At 44.7% G+C, this 21,174-nt stretch overlaps 1 protein-coding gene across 1 annotated transcript; it reads right to left on the reverse strand.

Annotated features, from left to right (window-relative positions):
- Positions 1 to 805: 805 nt before the first annotated feature.
- Positions 806 to 19,556, reverse strand: EIF3C (eukaryotic translation initiation factor 3 subunit C). Its single transcript, XM_012758903.3, has 21 exons — positions 19,475 to 19,556; positions 19,198 to 19,336; positions 17,522 to 17,587; positions 17,242 to 17,431; positions 16,740 to 16,865; positions 16,502 to 16,556; positions 16,276 to 16,385; positions 15,130 to 15,257; positions 10,543 to 10,702; positions 10,307 to 10,410; positions 9,685 to 9,826; positions 9,366 to 9,491; positions 9,113 to 9,206; positions 7,957 to 8,147; positions 7,487 to 7,711; positions 3,471 to 3,834; positions 1,669 to 1,828; positions 1,507 to 1,572; positions 1,337 to 1,424; positions 1,073 to 1,235; positions 806 to 975 (listed from the first exon to the last, which is right to left on the reverse strand). Exons 2-21 carry the CDS (start codon positions 19,296 to 19,298, stop codon positions 893 to 895), a joined length of 2,742 nt encoding a protein of 913 aa, XP_012614357.1. The 5' UTR covers positions 19,299 to 19,336; positions 19,475 to 19,556; the 3' UTR covers positions 806 to 892.
- Between the last annotated feature and the right edge of the window lie 1,618 nt (positions 19,557 to 21,174).

Here is a 21,174-nt window from a genome sequence, read left to right on the forward strand (position 1 = left end):
AGCCTGGGCAACAAAATGAGATTCCGTCACACACGCACACACAAATACAAAAAAAAAAAAAAAAGAAAAGAAAAGAAATTCTCAATGCTTCCTCTTATTTATGGTACCTGTCTTGTTAAAAGCAGGTAACAAGCCGGGTGCGGTGGCTCACGCCTGTAATCCTAGCACTCTGGGAGGCCAAGGCGGGTGGATCACTCAAGGTCAGGAGTTCAAAATCAGTCTGAGCAAGAGCGAGACCTCATCTCTACTATTAATGGAAAGAAATCAATTAGCCAACTAAAAATATAGAAAAATTTAGCTGGGCATGGTGGCACACGCCTGTAGCCCCAGCTACTCAGGAGGCTGAGGCAGGATTGCTTGAGCCCAGGAGTTTGAGGTTGCTGTGAGCTAGGCTGACGCCATGGCACTCTAGCCCAGGCAACAAAGCCAGACTCTGTCTCAAAAAAATAAAATAAAATAATAAAATAAAATAAAATAAAAGCAGGCAATAGGATCCAAAATGGTCCACGGAGCACACTTCACAATGGTTTACACTCCCTTCTCTCTGCCTGGTCCATCCATCCATCACTACTGCCTCCATTATGCCTTCCCTGACATTACACCCCACAATCACCTATTCAATATATTCATCTTTTTTCATACCCATTATAACATTTTCTGTTAAATGTCAAACATGTAAGGGATGTGTACAATTCATCTCTGCATCCAGAGCCTTCTGTCTGTCATGTGGCAGAAGCTCAGAAACACAATAACCAATGAATAGGTCCAATACACCTTTGTGGTGACATGCAATCAGGAACCAAAACAACTTTAAATAGACCTTTAATGACTGAGGTGTAGTTTAGGACTTAAAGGCCTAAAGGTCTAGGCCATAGGGACAGAAGAGGAGAGCTCAGTAGGCTGTCTGAGACTGCTGCTGGCGGTAGCCACCGCGGCGCATGTAGCCCTCATTTTTGCGGTAGCCATCCTTCTGGTCTGTAGGAGAAAGGGAAGGAAGGGAGGAGTAAGTGCCAGGGGAAAGGCAGCAAGGGGGGCCAGGATCCTAGGAGAGTGAGGAGTTAGAACCACTTACCCCGGAAGTAGCCGCCATAGGTGCCCTGCTTGTGGTCAAACACCCGCTCGTTATTCTCCACCAGGCTGCCCAGCTTCTCAGCCAGCTGTAGAGCCAGGTTCTGCTGGGCAGTGGGCTCGGTACGGTGCATCACCACTGTCTGTGTCGGCTGGTCCAGGGAGGCCTGACAGGACCGAAGCAGAGGAAGCGACATGACACAGATCAGACCCCTCTACTCTAATCCCTCCATGACTCCACCCACCTATTTACCACTCCAACCCTTACCATCAACTCCTCATTGATGATCATCTTGCTGATGATTGAGTGCACGGTGGGCAGGTCCAGCTCAAACATGTCAGACAGTGTCTCCATGCTGGAGAGAAAGAAGGCAGGGGGCAGTTAGGACCCGTGACCAAAAAGCTGGGGCTCCTCTGTGTCCCCAGGACCCATGCTACCTGATAGAGTCATAGACACTGCTGTAGGTGAAGAGGTAGGTCCTCAGTGACTCTTCCTGGATCTTCCTGTGGGCAGAGGGGAGAAGAAGAAGGGGATGTCCTCAGGGAAGAAGGCTGACCAGTCTTCTCTTCCCCCACCCACCATGGCCTCTGTCTGCTTACCTAACCAGCATAGTACGGACTTTGTCAGCCTCAGGGAAAAGGTCCCATACTTTTCCATTCATCTTCTCATTGATGATAAAACTATGGCAGGTTTTCCAGTCACCCATCTTCATGGCCTTGGAGGCAGCAACCACATGTTCCCTCATTGACTCAGGGGGACCTAAAAAGTTGAGAATGAGGTACAGCCCAGGGAAATCTGGGTCCAGGGCTCCTGCCCCATCAGCACTGTTCAAGGAGGATCAGGGGCCAGAAGAGCATATAGCCAGACTAGAGACTCTCCTAGTTCTCCACAAAACAGTCACATGACTGTACAAGTCACTTAACAGCTGAATAAATTTACTCAGCTTGGGACTACATCACTCCATAGATGTGCTTCAGGGGATTGGTAAACCCCTTGAAAATGTTGACAAATTGTGTGTACATCTTCCTAGTAAAGGGGTCCATAGCTTTCAACATATTCTCTTAAGTTTCTGTGACCCAAAAAAACCCTCTACCATCTCAACTTGAATGGCACTTACCAAACTTTATTTGTTCTTGCATTACCTTGACGATTTGTGTTATACTGATACCTCACACTGTTATTCATCAAAGTGGCTCACTTCTTTTCCTTAAAGAATTTAGCCCCAGTCTAATTTACCTTTATAAAATCACAGGTTTTATGTGCAGATTATGAACTCAGGCCCCCAAATACTGTCCTGACAGATAAGACAGGAAGATAAGACATAGCAAACAAGAGTAACTGGAATTCAGGGCTGACAAAGTGCAAAAACTCTAAGGATGGAACAGGTGGCAGATGCAGAGAAGCATGAACATAGCCAACCCTAGGAACAGGCACTGAAAGCTCAAATGTACACATAGATCAGGCCCAGATAGAAATGTATGAACAGGGCAAAGTGTAAGGAAAAGCTCACAACACTCTTGGATTAGCCTCCACTTTAACACTTTTGAAAGGAGCAAAGTTAGAGGCTCAAAGACTACTTCTCTACAAACCAAACAAAAATGCAGGGGTGAAACAGAAACTAACTTTTGGCCCCTCTGTGGAAAGAGCTAGAGAGTGGCAGGCACTGTGGTGAACTGGAGAGCCCTTCCCCACATCTGCTAGCTCTGTGGGAAGGCAGGCCCAGGGGTGCCAGATCCACCGAAATTCTAAGATATACCAAAATCCAGATTTTGTAAATTTCCCCACAAAATAAAATGCCACTATGTAAGCCAAATAAAATTAGCCTAATAGGTAGCTACACTTCAGCATGACTGATGAAGGACCAATCTCTAAAGGGATGTGGCTGTGGACAATAAGCTTTGCCCACTCATCAGGTCCTCCCATGCACCAAACTCACAGGAGGGGCATCATTCAAATTCCTTTCCCAGCAAACTACACTGGTATAACCCCTGCATAATCAGGTCTTTCAGAAGTTACCAAAGGAGCCAATGTTAGATTTGTGAATAGTAAGGCTCTATTATAGTTGGTTTGGCTGGAATATAAAGTGAGTAAAGGGGAGGAATAGGAAAGAAAGGTTGGAGGCACATATTAGCTGTGTCACATTTGGGCAAGACACTTAACTTCTCAGTGCCTCAGTTTCTTCATCAGGAAAAAGAGGTATTAATTGTACCTATGCCACAGGGTAATTACTAATGCAGATTGAATGAATTATTATTTATGAAATACTTAGTTCCAGGCAGAGGAGGTGTCATTAAATCAAATGAATCATCTAGAGAGCTATTCCCTTTGATTTCTTTTAATCCTGACAAGCAATCAGGGAGTGCACAATCAGGGAGTGTGCACTATGGAGCCCCACACTCACCCAGCAAGGGCTGCCGCTCGCCCACCCGCAGCTGGTGATGGAACTGCTTGCTGATCATGCGTCGGCGGGCATCGCTCTCATGGGCGGCCATGTAGGGTATCTCCAGGAGCATGGCAGACACCAGATAGACACACTCCAGTAGCTCCAGGTTGATGTGCAGGTGGAAAGGCACCTGCCGGCGCCGTTCCACCTTCTCCTGCTCCTGGTTGCGTTCCTGCAGGCTGCGCAGCAACAGACCCTGGCCCAGAAGCTCCTTGGCCCGGCCACTTGACTGGATGTCCAGCAGGGCATTGTGGGCATCCTTAGTCAGGCCTTGGCGGAAGGCACAGATGCCCAGCTGCACCATGGTGCGGTTGTACAGGATCTGGGGGCAAAGGGTAATGCACTCAGATTTGACAGCCACAAGGCAAGTCATTCATTTATTCAACAAATATACTTTGAGCACTTACTACATGCTGAGCACTATGGGCTGGGACAGAGAACAAAACAGACAAGTCCTGCCCTCCATGGAGCTTCTGTTCCACGGGTGGGCTATAGAGAACAAAATAACCACACCACACAGAGGGTGATTCACATTAAGAAGAAAAATAGAGCAGGGGACGGAGTCAGGAATGAAGCATGTGTGGTGGTGGCGGCTAGCAATTTTATGTAACTAGGGAAGGCCTCATTTTGAAGGGAATGTTTGAATAAAGACCTAAAGAAGAAGAGGGAAGTGTGAAGAAGAGGGAGTGTGATTATGGAATCTTAGAAAAAGAAGAAGAGAAAGTAAAATTTAAGAATTTTAAAAGTAAAAATAAAAATAAAAAAGCAAAACAAAAAAAATAAAAAGGAAGAAGAGGGAGCAAGTCATGCAAGTATCTGGGGAAGAACAACATTCTAAAAAGAGGAGGCCCGACGCGGTGGCTCACACCTGTAATCCTAGCACTCTGGGAGGCCTGAGGCGGGTGGATTGCTCGAGGTCAGGAGTTCTAAACCAGCCTGAGCAAGAGTGAGACCCCGTCTCTATATAAATAGAAAGAAATTAATTGGCCAACTAATATATATAGAAAAATCAGCCAGGCATGGTGGCGCATGCTTGTAGTCCCAGCTACTTGGGAGACTGCGGCAGTAGGATCACTTGAGCCCAGGAGTTTGAGGTTGCTGTGAGCTAGGCTGATGCCATGGCACTCATGCTAGCCTGGGCAACAAAGTGAGACTCTGTCTCAAAAATAATAAAAAAAAAATAAAATAAAAAAATAAAAAAAGGAAAAGTCAGCATGAAGGTTCTTGTGGAAGACATATGCCAGGTATATTTGAGGAACAGGGATCATGACGTGGCTGGGATTGGTAAAAGATATGATAAGCTGAACGACAGGCAAGTGTGAGCCACGTTATGCGTTTCAACCTGGGAAATCATGGGAAGTTTTCAGCAAATAGGTGATATAATCTGACTTAATTTAACAGGGTTACTCTGGCTGCTGTATAATAGAAAAAAAGGACTGAAGGGACATAATGGGAGAAGCAGAGAGAAATCAGAAGACGATGGTGGCTTATACCAGAGGGCAAAAGTGGAAGGGACAGAAAGTGGTCAGATAAGAATTCTGAACAGAAATGGCTGAGAAATCAGACGTGGTACGTGAGAGAAAAACAAGAATCAAGGTTGGCTGGGCATGGTGACTCACACCTGTAATCCTAACACTCTGTACACCTGTAATCCTCCTCTGGGAGGCTGAGGCAGGAGGATCACTTGAGCCCAGGAGTTTGAGACCAGCCTGATCAAGTGTGAGTAACAGTTTCTACTAAAAATATAAAACAATTAGCTGGGTGTGGTGGCATGCACCTGTAGTCCCAGCCACTTGGGAGGCTGAGGCCGGAGGATCGCTTGAGCCCAGGAGTTTGAGGTTGCTGTGCGGTAGGCTGATGCCACAGCACTCTAGCCTGGGCGACAGACAGACCTCAGAAGGAAAAATCAAGGATGACTCCAAGGTTTTGGTCTAAGCAACCAGGAACACAGATTTGCTACTAATTAAGAAGGAGAGATGGCATGTATTTGGAGGGGAAATACTAAGTCTTTATTAACAACAATAATAAAAATATAGAGATCAACACCAATTATGAGCACAGGTGCAAAGAGCCTTAAAAAAAATTGGCAAATAAAATCCAATAATATGTAAAAGATGATATATATGACCAAGTAGGACATACCTCAGGAATAAATAGTATAAAAATATAACATGGTTATTCATTACACAAACAGAATGAAGGAGAAGTAACTATGTATCATTTCAATAGATGCAGAAAAACACCTGATGTAAAGGCACAGCAATCAAGACAGTATGAGACCGGCATATGGATAGACAAAGAGATGCATGAATGGAACAGGAGAGCCCCCAAATGTATTCATCCTTATAGAATCATATGGTTTTTCATGTGGTTTGTCAGAAAGGCACCAAAGCAATACAATGGGAGAAAGAAAGTATTTCCTACAAGTGCTACTGGAACAACTAGGTATTCACGTAGAGGAAAAAAATAATTCTGATCCAAAGCTCACACCATATGTAAAAATTAAATCAAGACAAGTCATAAATCTAAGTGTAAAACTTAAAACCTATAAAAGCCTGCAAAAATTAAAATTAAACAAACTTCATGAATTTCAAGTGGGCAAAGGTTTCTTTAGATAGGATGTAGAAAATAACTAAAAAAACGGATAAATCAACTTCATCAAAACGTATGGTTAAGAAAATGAATAGGGCTAGGCTGATGCCACGGCACTCTAGCCCAGGCATCAGAGACTCTGTCTCAAAAACAAACAGGCCGGGCGCGGTGGCTCACGCCTGTAATCCTAGCACTCTGGGAGGCCGAGGCAGGCGGATTGCTCGAGGTCAGGAGTTCGAAACCAGCCTGAGCAAGAGCGAGACCCTGTCTCTACTATAAATAGGAAGAAATTAATTGGCCAACTAATATATATATAGAAAAAATTAGCCGGGCATGGTGGTGCATGCCTGTAGTCCCAGCTACTCGGGAGGCTGAGGCAAGAGGATTGCTTGAGCCCAGGAGCTTGAGGTTGCTGTGAGCTAGGCTGATGCCATGGCACTCACTCTAGCCAGGGCAACAAAGCGAGACTCTGTCTCAAAAAAAAAAAAACAAAGAAACAAACAAAAACCAAAAAACCAACAACAAACAAAACATACCTTCAACTCAACCATAAAAAGATTAATAGGCCGGGCACAGTGGCTTGTACCCATAATCCCAGTGCTTGAGGCCAGGAGTGCAAGACCAGCCTGGGCAACATAGTGAGATCCTATCTCTACAGAAAAAATTTAAAAATGTAGCCAGGTGTGGTGGTGCGCACTTGTAGTCCCAACTACTCGGGAGGCTGAGGCAAGAGAATCACCAGAGCCCAGTAGTTTGAGGCTGCAGTGAGCTATGATGACACCACTGCCTTCTAGCCCGGGCCACACAGAGAGACCCAGTCTCAACAAATAAACAATCAAGGGGGAGGGGGGAACACCACCGCCAGACAGGTTCACCAAATATTCTACACATAAATATCACCTAATTGTGCACAGATTTACAGGATCTGCCATTTTACACACTGCCTTACTGCTTCCTCTGTATGAAAAGGTGTTCAGATATCACCACACAAAATTAGTTGTTCCACTGTAATGTCCCACTACATCACGTTGCATTTGTGCCTCTCCCTTTCTTCTTAATTTAACAGTTTCTTAATGAATCCTTTTCATCTTTCTAACTAAGATGATCTCCTAATGTTCTGAACCAGATACACAATAGATATAATAAATGCTGACTGGACTCGAATCTCTTTCTATCCCAGAGGAATCTAATGCTATTGAGACAGTACAACATATGTGTCAACAGCAAGAGGATCAAAGAACGTGGGCATGTGGGAAAGACCAACTGTCTACTTAAATGCACACCAGCCAAACAGGTGGCTATTGTGGTTGAGCCATTTTTCTTCAGAGGACAGGGTCTGGCCTCTCCATCACCAACAAGGCCAGAAGGCCTCCTCATCCTACCTGCACTGGCGGGTCTGCATGCTGGATGTTGTCCTGCAGGTGGCTCATGAGCATGAGGTCACGGGCCTGGTACCAGCGGGAGTGCAGGGCATGATGGTAGATGTGGCAGAGGATGGCGCACGTGCGGATCCGGTCTGTGCGGTCCTTGGCGTAGATGTATTTGCACAGTCTCTCCATCAGCACAGCTGAGTCCTCACCCTCGTTTTCTGCCTGGTCTTGCTCAGACTGGGGAGGAAGAGGGATTGTTTGAGAACAAGATCCGGCAAGGACAAAGGCTTTAAATGGCTCAGGCTATTCAGTAACCAAAGATGAGACTCTATCCAGCCTTATTCTAATCCCTCAATTTACCTCCCTGCTCTACCTCAGAGGAAGTCCCTATGGAATAGGAGATGTCCCATCAAGCCCTGACAGACAAGTAGGAAAGATCAACACATTCCCCTCTCCCTCTGACATGACTGCCACACACTCACCTTTGAGGAGCCCTCTGGAGGGGTGAGCTGCCGCTGATGCGCCTTGTAGTCAAACTTGTAGTAGGTGTGGAGGATGCGCCGCAAGTACACTCGGCAGATCTCCTCAGTGGTGCCCTTCTCCTCCAGGTAGCGCTGCACACGCTCGATGATGGCGCACACCTGTGCTTCATCCTTCAGGTGCTCCACGTACTCTGGCAGGGGGAGCAACCACCCTCATCTCAGCTGGGCACCCAGGCTTTCCCAGCCTTCTGTCCCAGTCAATCTAGTTACCCCTGTTTTCTGCACCTATCAGAAAAGTCTACTGGCTGTGCCCTGAAAACATTGTCCTCTACCAGAACCCACCACCTCTCACCCCACTACCCACCTCTGTCAATAAGGGCCTGCAAGGTCTTGCCCTTGTCTTATTGCCCAAAATTATCCCCTAGCCTTACTGTGCTCCAGTCACACTGGCCTTTTTATTCCTGGAACATGCCAAGCTCACTTTCTGTTCCTTCTGTCAGGAGCTCTTTTGTGTTAATTCTTCCCCTCATTAACTCCTCCTTATCAGATCTCATCTCACATGGCTCCCACCTAAAGATGCTTCCTTCAACCATTATCTAAAGCAGCCACTCCTCCAGTTACTTTCTACCACAGGGTCCTATTTTAACTTCTAATTCACTCACACCTTACATGATCTAAAGTTATCTTGCTATTATTATTTGTTAAACTGTCTTTCTCTAATACCAAAGGGAAGCTCCACGAGCATGGAACCTTGTTCATCACTACACCCTCGACTCAGTCAACACATTCACATTTTTACTGAGTAAATTATCCTGCATGTTCCCATCCCAACGCCACTGTGCAAAGCTAAGCAAGATAAGTGAATAGATGCCTCACTCCAGTGGTTCTTTAAGTAAAGCCCCTGGACCAGCAATATCACCTGGGAGCACATTAGAAGTGCAAATTCTCAGGCCCCACTCAGACCTATTGAATCAGAAACTATGGGAGCAAGGCCCAGCATCTTAACAGCCCTTCAGTATGAATGCTGGGTAAGGAAGGGTTGGCTTTCCAAACACTATGATTTAGTATAATCCTTGTAAAACCCTACAAAACCCTATAGTTGGTGTTATTCCCTATACTTTTCTTCTCACCAAAGCCCATACTTGATCAGGCTCACCTTGGGAGTGAGGATCAGTATTTTGCATGATTTTGGTAAATTCTTCATCCATTCGTTCCACCAGAGTTAGGATACAGCCACGGACACGCAGTGGCTGAAGAGAAAGGCAAAGAAGAAATGAATAAATTAGCCCAGATAGCAAACTTTGGGACTGATCTGTATCAGTCCCAACCTTAAACCTTTCTATCTCTAGTGAGCTTTCCCAAAGCATATGACATATGTTCCCAGTTATCCCGCCAATTCCTCCCCTTACCTGGTCAACATTTTGCAGGTTCTCACTTTCTTCCAGAATATTCTCTCCAACAAAGATGTTGGGGTTTGCAAACAGAATGTCCATCAGCTCATTGATGCAGTCCAGGCACTTCTGCCACATCTCTGGCTGCCAAGAGATTAGACTGCAGAGTTAGAGGTGTGAGGGTCTAATAAGCGGATGCCTCCCAAGAGCCCCTTCACCAGATCATGGGGCCTTCAACTGCCAAGACTGTTTCCAAAGCCCCCAAATTTTAAAACACTAGGTACCTTCTCCTGACCCACCAGCTATGCCCCGAGATGCTTCTCTTCATTGTACTCACCTTCATGTATGTTGCCAGGTTGGGGTTGTAATCATAGAGAGAGGCAATGATATTGAACTTGATCTTGACAATGACACCCTCCCCTAGGTTGTTTTCAGAAGCGATCTGAACCAGCAATTGTAGCAGCTCAATCTGGGCAGCACTGGAGGGGTACAGAACTGGGTGAGACTTTGGAGACAAATCAAAAAAGTCTCATCCTGTCATATAGGATGCCCACTTCTGACAGCAGGGCAGCTCGTTACTCCTCTATCCTTAACACTTGTGCACTTGCCTATCCTTTATAAATTCCAAACAGAAACAGCAATAATGCTAACAATCCTGGAACAGTGTAAAATGCTTTCACAACCACTATCCTCATCAGTCACCTAGTAATTAAACAAGGTGAGCATTATTCCCATTTTAGATGGGAAGAGAGTCCCAAAAGGTTAAGTGACTGGTTAGGTCACAAAAAAGGTAAAAAGCAGCAAACAGACCAGTTATGTCCCAAATATATTGTTCCTCTACTACAGCCATACACAGATCCTCACCAAACAGAACCAATTCCCCACTAACCTCCACCCCGTGTGGTAGAGAAAAAGAGCTTTCACCCTGTAATCCTATAACCCAGGCCCATGAATCTTACCGATCAGTTCCCTTTTTGCCTCGTGCCTGTAGGATCTCATTCAATTTCTTAATGACAACAGCATGGGTAATCTCAGTTCCCTTGGCAAACATTTTTGGCTTCTCCTAGGACAATATACATCCTGTCACGTGCATGCCAAAAGGAACCCATTATTGCCTTAAGTTTTTTTCCACCCTGACCAGAAGGCATGTCCTCTCAAACTGTTCCCCAGTTCATTTTAACTCTAAGATCCTCACCTTTACAAGGGGCACTCCACCCCGGACCCTCTCCCACTCCCCGCCTTCATTGTCCTCCTCCTCCTCATCCAGGCGCTTCGATTTCCTGTCATGCTTCTTCTTGGCTTTGTCTTCTCGTTTCTTCTCAGCCGCCTTCTTGTCCTCTTCTGTGGTGGGGGCCCTACCAGGAGACATGGGAGGAGATGAAAGACCAGCTCTTCCTTACCGATAAAGCTTCTTCCACCAAGTCCTGAGTCGAGTTATACTCTACAAGAACGACTTAGAGAACAGTTAACCATAACCAAAGCAAAGAACATTAAGCATTTGCATTTGTTGGACTACTTACCAAGGTCTGTCACATTACACCCATTAAGATACTTATGAAGAGTATGGCAGGGCCGGGTCTAATAAGGTAGAGGTGCTAACCAAGCCACTGTAGACATAGAAACAACCTGTCATGCTGCTCTACAGCTAACTTCTAAGGCTTTTCAAAGTATTCATAAACAACTTAAGTTATTTTCTTTGATACTAACTGTTCTATCCAGACTAACCTATTTACCAGTCACCTCCTTAAACAGCTTATCCCCCAAAATATACAAAATTTTTTATGATAATTGATTAATCTAAATTCTGAATTAAATTGTCCAATAAAACAAAATGTCCCTATAAAAGAGAAAAAGATCACTGGCTATCTGAAAATGGTCTTAGGACACATGATGTTGCCTGAAACCATCTCCAGACTCTAATATTATGTATTTATTTAACAAAATATAAACCTAATGAGAGACAAATTATTTCAAATTCTGCACACTTTTTTTAACCTGTGAAAATTTTACCTTGTATACCTACCTAACACCCCTACCCCCAAAATCTAAAATTAGTTGAATCAGTGTTCTGAGGCTTTAAGTCCTTCAAGAAAATAATGTTAGAATTTCAGGTGTCAAAAGCTTTTTAACATTGAAAATTTGTGGCTTTGCAGTGTTAAAGAATAATTCAGACATTATTTCACTTGTGTAACAAGGAAGACTTTTTTGAGACAAGGTCTCCCTCTGTTGCCCGGCAGAAGTACAGAGGCATCACCATAGCTTACCTTAACCTGAAATTCCTGGGGTCAAGCCTCAGCCTCCAGAGTAGCTGGGACTACAGGCACGCACACCACTATGCATGGCTACCTTTGTAAAATTTTTGTGGGGATGAGGTCTCACTATGTTGCTCAGGCTGATCTCCAACTCCTGGGCTCAAGTGATCCTCCAGCCTTGGCCTCCCAAAGTGTTAGGATTACAGGCATGAGCCACTACGCCCAGCCATTTAGGGAGATTAATTTTTAGACTGATTTTCAATGAAGACAAAAGCAGGATTTAGTAGGAAAAAGAAGAACAAGGAGATAGTAGGAAACCACAGAACAGTGAATTTTGTTTGTATTTTTTTTTGTGTGTAAACTCATTAGCTCTCCTTGAGTAAGCCATCTAAGGTTGATGGATTTTCTAGAAAACATGATAGGCTATCTGTTAGTATCCTTTTTCAGCATTTCCATGTTAAATCAGTCTATACCCTTTTCCTCATTAAAATTTCTCAGTCTTCATCTTTTGGTCAAAACAAGCTCATAAAGAAATGGGTTTATTCTTAAGAGCTTGAACCAGCCTCTTTTTGATGTGGGATTAGGCTGTCTGGCAACATCAAAGCACCTGGACAGTAGGTTTGGGCAGAAAATATGAGGAAAGGCCCAAATACTGTAACAAACATTTAGAATCTGTATTCTATTTAATTTTTAATCAGGCTAAGCCTATCTAGGAGAATGTCTTTTTTTTTTTTTTTTGAGACAGAGTCTCACTTTGTTATCCAGGCTAGAGTGAGTGCTGCGGCACCAGCCTAGCTCACAGCAACCTCAAACTCCTGGGCTTAAGCAAGGATTAAGTTCTTTTTTTTTGAGACAGAGTCTCGCTTTGTTGCCTAGGCTAAAGTGAGTGCCGTGGCGTCAGACTAGCTCACAGCAACCTCAAACTCCTGGGCTCAAGCAATCCTTCTGCCTCAGCCTCCCGAGTAGCTGGGACTATAGGCATGCGCCACCATGCCCGGCTAATTTTTTCTATATATATTAGTTGGCCAATTTTCTTTCTATTTATAGTAGAGACAGGGTCTTGCTCTTGCTCAGGCTGGTTTCGAACTCCTGACCTCGAGCAATCCGCCTGCCTCAGCCTCCCAAGAGCTAGGATTACAGGCGTGAGCCACCGTGCCCGGCCTGAGTCTCACTCTCTTGCCTGGGCTAGAGTGCCGTGGCGTCAGCCTAGCTCACAGCAACCTCAAACTCCTGGGCTCAAGTGATCCTTCTGCCTTAGCCTCCCAGGTAGCTGGGATTACAGGCACAAGCCACTGTGCACGGCTAATTTTTTTCTATTTTTAGTTGTTTGGCTAATTTCTTTCTATTTATAGTAGAGATGGGGTCTCACTCTTGCTGAGGCTGGTCTCGAACTCCTGAGCTCAAGCAATCCTCCCGCCTTGGCCTCCCCAGAGTGTTACGATTACAAGCGTGAGCCATCGCACCTGGCCCAAGATTAAGTTCTTTAGAAGCATTAATTTTTTTTTTTTTGAGACAGAGTCTCGCTTTGTTGCCCAGGCTAGAGTGAGTGCTGTAGCGTTAGCCTAGCTCACAGCAACCTCAAACTCCTGGGCTCAAGCGATCCTACTGCCTCAGCCTCCCAAGTAGCTGGGACTACAGGCATGTATCACCATGCCCGGCTAATTTTTTTTCTATATATATATTAGTTGGTCAATTAATTTCTATTTATAGTAGAGATAGGGTCTCACTCTTGCTCAGGCTGGTTTTGAACTCCTGACCTCAAGCAATCTGCCCACCTCGGCCTCCCAGAGTGCTAGGATTACAGGTGTGAGCAACCCTGCCTGGCCAATTTTTTTTTTTGAGTCTCACTCTGTTGCCCAGGTTAGAGTGAGTGCCGTGGCGTCAGCCTAGCTCACAGCAACCTCAAACTCCTGGGCTCAAGCAATCCTTCTGTCTCAGCCTCCCGAGTAGCTGGGACTACAGGCATACGCCACCATGCCAGGCTAATTTTTTCTCTATATATTTTTAGTTGCCCAATTAATTTCTTTCTATCTTCAGTAGAGATGGGGTCTCGCTCTTGCTGAGGCTGGTTTTGAACTCTTGACCTTGAGCGATTTTCCCACCTTGGCCTCCCAGAGTGCTAGGATTACAGGCGTAAGTCAACACACCCGGCCTCTTTTCTTTCTTTTTCTTTACTTTTTTGTGATCCTCCTACCTCAGCCCCTCAAGTTGTTGTGGTTATAGGCATGAGCCACTTTGTTCAGCTTGCTGAGGATTTTTGAGTCTACATTCATTAAAGATATTGGTCTGCAGTTTTCTTTTCTTGTGATGTCATAGTTTGATTTTAATCCCCACTTGTTCCCCCAGACAGGCAGCCTTTGTGTGATGCACATGTGCAGTGCATACTGCACATACTAGCCCAAATAATGGGAGACCTCAATACACAATTACTGGAAGATAAATATGTAAAGCACAGTGGATATAAAAGATCTGAACCAAAACCAACATTGATGGTTCTGTAAGATGTCAATAGGTAAAAAAAAAAAAAAAAGTTTCATGATCAAGCAAGTTTAAGGGATGAATAATAAAGTTAAGCTTATCTATTTTGGTGATGCTTTTCATACTCGAATGTACTAATGTACATGGTTGTAAACACACCAAGGAGAAATGACAGACAATGCTTCTCACACATGGACCAGTATCCCCTGGAGCACTTGACGAAAAATGTTTCTCAATAAAGTGACCACTAAGTGGATGGTCAGCCTATATCTAGACTTTTTTAGCATTAGGAAATTCACTACCTTCTGAACCAGCATAACTCGAACTTTTACAAGTAGGAAAACAACCCAAAAAGCATCAATAGTTTCTCCTATTAAAAGAGCACTGTTTTCAGTGAGTTTGATATTTTACTCCTGTGGGTACATAGGATCAGTTATCACCTTTATTGCAAAAGAAGAAATTGAGACCTAAGAAGGACTAAGGACTGGGAGACCCAAACCTAGATCAGATCCTTTCCCATTCTGTGACTGTCCTAGTTCACCAAGGCTTGCTGCAGTCTATGTGCTATATCTGTACTAAAAAGTCTACAGGAAGGATGACAACAGTAGCAACCACCATTGAGGGCTTACTACATGTCAATCCTGGACTGAGCGATATCCCTATATCACCTCCCTATATTTTTGCAGCCATCCTGGGAGGCAGGGTCCCTGCCCCATTTTATGGATGACAAAACTAAAGATTACAAAGGTTAAGTAGCTTGTCCAGTATCAGAAGGCTAACAGATGCCAAAGTGAGATTTGCACCCAGTCCACATGCAGTGAATAATGTCATGAGTAAATATTTGGACTCTGGAGCCTTCAAATCCCATCCTCAGGACACATTAGCTTTGTGACCTTAACTACCTATATACTTGACCCTCTGAGATCTCTCTGTAAAATGGGAAGAGTTGGGCTTCTACAACCTAAAATGACTACATGAAAGAAGCAACAACCTTCAAGATGATGGTATTCTTCCCTTCCCACTGTAGCACTAGGTCCCACTACTTTTCTTACTTTTTAAGGAATCTTGAGGCCAGTGCAGTTTGTTTCCCTTCTTCCTCCTCTGAGTCTGAATCAGAAGATGTGGAACCTGTGTCCCAGTCTTCATCATCTTCAGAATCTTCTGAGTCCTCATCTTCATCCTTACAAGAAAAAAAGAGAATCAGCAGGAAGATAGGGAGATTGATCTCTCTGCTCTCCCTGCTAACACATGTTCCAGGGATTTTCAGAAGCAGGACAAGAGTGGTTATTTATGGTAAAGCTATCAAGAGTTGGAATGGGGCTGGGCGTGGCGGCTCATGCTTGTAATCCTAGGCTGAGGCGGGTGGACTGCTCGAGGTCAGGAGTTCGAAACCAGCCTGAGCAAGAGCGAGACCCCGTCTCTACAATAAATAGAAAGAAATTAATTGGTCAACTAATATATACAGAAAAAAATTAGCCTGGCATGGTGGCGCATGCCTGTAGTCCCAGCTACTTGGAAGGCTGAGGCAGTAGGATTGCTTGAGCCCAGGAGTTTGAAGTTGCTGTGAGCTAGGCTGACGCCACAGCACTCACTATAGCCTGGGCAACAAAGTGAGACTCTATCTCAAAAAAAAAAAAAAAGCTGGAATGGGTCAGGTGCGGTGACTCAAGCCTATAATCCTAAGCACTCTGGGAGGCTGAGTGTGGGAGGACTGCTCGAGGTCAGGAGTTTAGGAGTTTGAGACCAGCCTGAGCAAGAGCAAGACCCCCATCTCTACAAAAAAATCGAAAAATTAGCCACATGTGGTGATGCGCACCTATAGCTCCAGCTACACAGGAGGCTGAGGCAGAAGAACTGCCTGAGCCCAGGAGTTAGAAACTGCAATCAGCTATGATGATGACATTGCACTCTAGCCTGGGTTAACAGAGAGAGATTCTGTCTCAAAAAAAGAAAAAAAGAAAAGAGCTGGAATGGACCAGGAAGACCCAGAATCAAGTTGCAACTTCGCCCCAGGGGCAGAGCTGGGCCTAGATTTAAGTTTGCTTAGTGCTCTAATACAAGAGGAAGCCTGTTCTCAAGTCACACTCACTAAATCCTACCCCTCCCAACCCTAAGATTCTGAGTCCTTTCTTCTTCCTGGGGACCCAAGAATGGCCTCTGGTAGGCAAACCACCCCTCAGTGCAACCCTGGCTCTTACCTCCATCTTTTTGAGGAACTTGCGACTTTCTCCAGAAGGAGCTTCTGATTTCTTCTTCAGGAAAGCTGAAGCACTGACGCCCTCGTCATCCTCATCCTCATCTGAAGAGGCTGATGGAAATGGGGGGAGAGAAAAAAGCCTGAATGCTGAATAGCAAGACCGGAGAGCAACCAAGAAACCAGGCCAAAGGTACCCCTGATGATTTTCAATAAGGGTCTCCTCTCACCTTCTGAATCTTCCTCATTCTTTTCAGCATCTTCATCTGCAGATTGCTCAGGGTTCTGGACAGAGAGAAATGAGAGAATAATTAAAGATACTTACCAACCACACCCCCATCCCACCCTGGATAGGTTTTGTCATGATTCCTTCTCCAGTCGAACCTCTCATTTGCAAATGCTTTTTAGGTCTCAGTCATGAGGGTCACTGTTCCTATAATTCAAAAAGTCTGCCTCTAGCATTCCTACCTGCTTGTAACTTGTGATATGGGACTCAAAATCTCGGTTGTATTTTCGGATCTTCTGGCGCAGGGTACTCAGAGCCTTAGCATTATTCTTGTTCATCTTCTTCTTTCCTTCCTTATCTTCCCAAAGCTAAAGAGGGGAGAAAGGGAAACAGTGATCTGAGACTAAGCAGTATTTCCTAAACTTCAGGCTTTACCACCACTTTTGAGTCCTGCTATCTGTATACCACTGGTACTATTATTAACTACATCTATTAACTTATTTTTTGAAGATCCTTTATATATCACCACTAGAAGTACAAAATATAAATAAGAGATGGCATTCAACATAAACACAATGAAGTTATAGGTTCAAAAAGGTTTCTCTCCTTGCTTTACCCTATTTCTTGTGATCTGGGAAACACTGTATATAACAAGGCAAAGAACCCTGAGGAAACATGAATCCTGCAAGCAGGTTAGGAACCCACGCCCCTCTGGGGATCCCCCCTAGCCCAAAGGCAACACACCTCATTAAGATAGTCCTCTAGATCAGCCAGGATGCGGATATAGAACCTGGGGACACCTTCTTTGTCCACAATGCTCTTGGCCTTCCCATAGGCTTTTCCCAGGAGCTCAAACTCTTCCAGGCACTTGGTGACATCACGAATCTTCATGGCATTACGAATGGTCCGGATAAGGTTGGTCAGCTCCTCAAACCTAGGTTGGGAGCCCAATACCACATTGGACATGCCTACCATGGGGAAAACTCACCACTGCTCCCAGAGACTACCCATCACCCAGCCTCACCTCTTGTCCTTAGCACTTCGGACAACTCTCTTGGTATCTTCTTCATCCTCGCTGAGCAACAATGGCCTATTTGGGAAAAAAAGAGACCATTAATCTTTCTATGTTCTAGTCTTTCCAATAGATCCCTATTTCTCTTCTCAGATGGGACAGGTGGAACTGAATAACTCAGGCCACCCACCCCACACCCATCCTCTTTTTTTTTGAGGCAGAGTCCTGCTTTGTTGCCTAGCCTAGAGTGTGTGCTGTGGCATCAGCCTAGCTCACAACCTCAATCTCCTGGGCTCAAGCAATCCTGCTGCCTCAGCCTCCCAAGTAGCTGGGACTATAGGCATGCGCCACCATGCTCGGCTAACTTTTTTTTCTATATATATTAGTTGGCCAATTAATTTATTTCTATTTCTAGTAGAGACGGGGTCTCACTCTTGCTCAGGCTGGTTTCGAACTCCTGACCTCGAACAATCCCCCCGCCTCAGCCTCCCAGAGTGCTAGGATTACAGGCGTGAGCCACCGTGCTGACCCCCATCCTCTTTTTGACTCTTTTTCCTCATAGCCTCTTCCTATATAACTAAGGCCTTTCCTCAAAGGTAGCACATACAAAGATGACAGTCACTATCTTCTCAAAAACAATTAGGGTGCTTATTCACTGTGTGAGATAACTACATAAAGACCCAAGTCACTACAGAAGTACTGGGGGAAACAAAAAACAACAACAAAAAAGAAAGGTAGAAAGAAAGAGTACTTCAGCTGTAATGAACTGAAAAGATTTCAAGGAGGTGGTACCTGAGCTAAGTTCTAGAAAGCAATATTTTCCAAAGTATGAGAGACCAACAGAAAAGTCTCAATGGCATTAATATCTCCATTGCTAATATTTTTCTTTAATAATAAGACCAGACAACAGACTCACTGCCAGCAATAGTATCTCCATTCTTTTCATTTTATTAATTTTTCCAATTATTTTCTATTTTATGGCAAGTGATATTGGTTTTTCCACTTGTGACAGCGATATGAAGTCATATTCATATTAATATATATGTGTGTATGGATACATATATATATTTTAAACAGTAGCAAAGCCATATGCCAAAAAACAATTAAGGTAGCACGAGAGAGACAGAAGTCTAAGAAACAACATTCCATTGTTTCTACCAGTAAAAGAATTCTAATTTGCAGAGATAGGGGAAGGGTATTTAAGTAGAAGTAAACAACAGGACTATAAGAGATATTGAAGAACCTGCTGGCAGAGCCAGGTGGCCACAACTTCAGAGCCACATCAGAGGGCTCCCAAATACCAACCAAGCATTTTGGGTTTCCTTCCATGAGCTGAGGTCATTGAGGATTTCTCGGCGTTAAGAAGGGAAGGGGGCAGGGAAGGGAAGGCGATAGAGGGTACAGAGGCTGTATACTTAGAGGCCAGTTAGAAAGCTGATGCAACAGACCTAGCCACCAGGAAATCTCTGTGACTCTATCCCTTGTACCTGGTGGGTGGACTCCCATATTTCACAGCACTCTAAGCGTGAAATTTGTTTCTCCAACACTGCTCGAATCCCGTAAACTCGCCATGCTCGGGAGCCGCTCTCGCCGTCACCTCCAATCCCTTTCCACACATACGGCCTTCCTGAGCCCGCCTAACCCCGCACTCCCCGAGTAGTCACCGAGACGTAGCCCCTCCAACTCACTGTTTGCCGTAGTTACCCCCGACAGGTTTGGTGACGAGCTCCTCCCCGGACAGAGATGACTCGGACTCGCTGTCCGAACCGGTGGTGAAAAAGCGCGACATGGCGACCGCGCTGAGGGGCTCCGGCCCGCGCGGGAGAGCTGCGGGAGAGCCGGAGCGTCACGGACCACGAGAAGAGGCTCGGGCCACCACCTCCCGACCCCCGACTCCTCACCAGTCCCACCCGTAGCCCGACCCGGGTCTCCCTCCTCGAAGCACAAGGCCCAAGAAATACTCACCACCCGAGTTCGACAGTCACACCGCGAAACTAAGACGGCGGAAATGCCGAAAGGAAGAGGCGGGTCACTTCCGGAAAGCTCTGGCGAACTACGCGGGCGACTACAACTCCCAGTGGCCTTCGCGCCACACGAGGGGCGGGGACAAGCCCGAATTAAGTGGGCACTGAGACCGCGTCTGGGGTCTTCCGCAATCCAACCTCATGTTGTTTATTTAACACACACACATGCCCTGGCCTGACCTGAACCGCAGACTCGGAGTCTAAGGTCCAGAGCCCACGTAATGCTGATGAGCTTCGTGGTTTTGGATCTAGGCTTAGAGCAAACCTCGAGTCAGACTATTTGGGCGCGAATCCCAGCTCAGGCACCTACTTGGGCAGATTTCCTAACTTCTGTACTTCATTCTCCCCAAGGTATAAAGCAATAATAGCAATTGTAGCACCTACCTCATAGGGTGTTATGAGAATAAAATGACTTAGTATGTGTGAAGCATTGAGGACAGTGCCTTGTACAAAGTAAGTATATGATATTAGTTAGTATACATTCTTTATTTCACCTATACTCGTTTAACGAGTATTCACTATGAACGAGTGATGTTCCAGGCATTGCATAAGGCAGTGAAAAAAAACAAAAAGGAGCCAGATGCGATGGCTCACGCCTGTGGAAGGCCCAGGTGGGAGGGTAGCTTGAGGTTAGGAGTTGGAGACCAGTCTGAGCAAGAGCTAGACCCCGTCTCTAGTAAACAAAGAAAGGTTAGTCAGATGTGGTGGCCTGCGCTGGTAGTTCCAGCTACTCAGGAGCCTGAGGCAGGAGGATCGCTTCAGCCCAGGAGTGTGAGGTTGCAGTGAGCTATGATCATGCCACTGCTCTCTATCCCGGGCAACAGAGTGAGACCTTGTCTCTAAAAAAAAATAAAGGAATGAAATATGTCATTTGCAGCAATGTGAAGGGAACTGGAGATCATTACCCTAAGGGAACTATCTCAGGAATGGAAAACCGAACACCATATGTTCTCACTAATAAGTGGGAACTCCTAGATGGATAGGCACGGGCACAAAGTGATGTAAAGGACATGAGAAACCAAGAAGGGGGTAGGGAGAAAGAGTGGCTGTGGGATAAAAACTTACCCACAATGAATACTATTCTGGTGATGGACACAGCAAAAACCCTGACTGCAGCATTATAGAAGATATCCATGTAACAAAAACACTTATACCACCTTAATTAATATTTTGAAATAAAAAAAAGTAAGATTGTACTGAAAGTTCTATCCAGAACAATTAGATAAGAACAGGAAATTAAAGGCATCCATATGCAAAAGGAAAAATAAAACTATTTACAGATTCCAAATTACATGATATTACATATAGAAAAACCTAAAGAATTCAAAAAAAATTATTTGAGCTAGCAAACAAATACAGCTAAGTTACAACACAACATATTGATATACAGAAATCTATTTTATTTCTATACACTAGTACTCAACAACCTGGAAATAAAATTAGGACAACAAATTCCATTTGAATAACATCAACAATAATCTACTCAGGAAAAAAATTAACCAAGGTACAAGACCTATACGTGTAAAATGACAAAATATTACTAAAAAAATTAAAGAAAAATCTAAATAAATATGAAGACACTCTATGTTCATGGACTGGAGATTTAATGTTTTAAGATGGCCATACTACACAAAGTGATCT

The sequence above is a fragment of the Microcebus murinus genome, chromosome 19 (assembly GCF_040939455.1).
Source record: "Microcebus murinus isolate Inina chromosome 19, M.murinus_Inina_mat1.0, whole genome shotgun sequence".
Lineage (NCBI taxonomy): Eukaryota > Metazoa > Chordata > Mammalia > Primates > Cheirogaleidae > Microcebus > Microcebus murinus.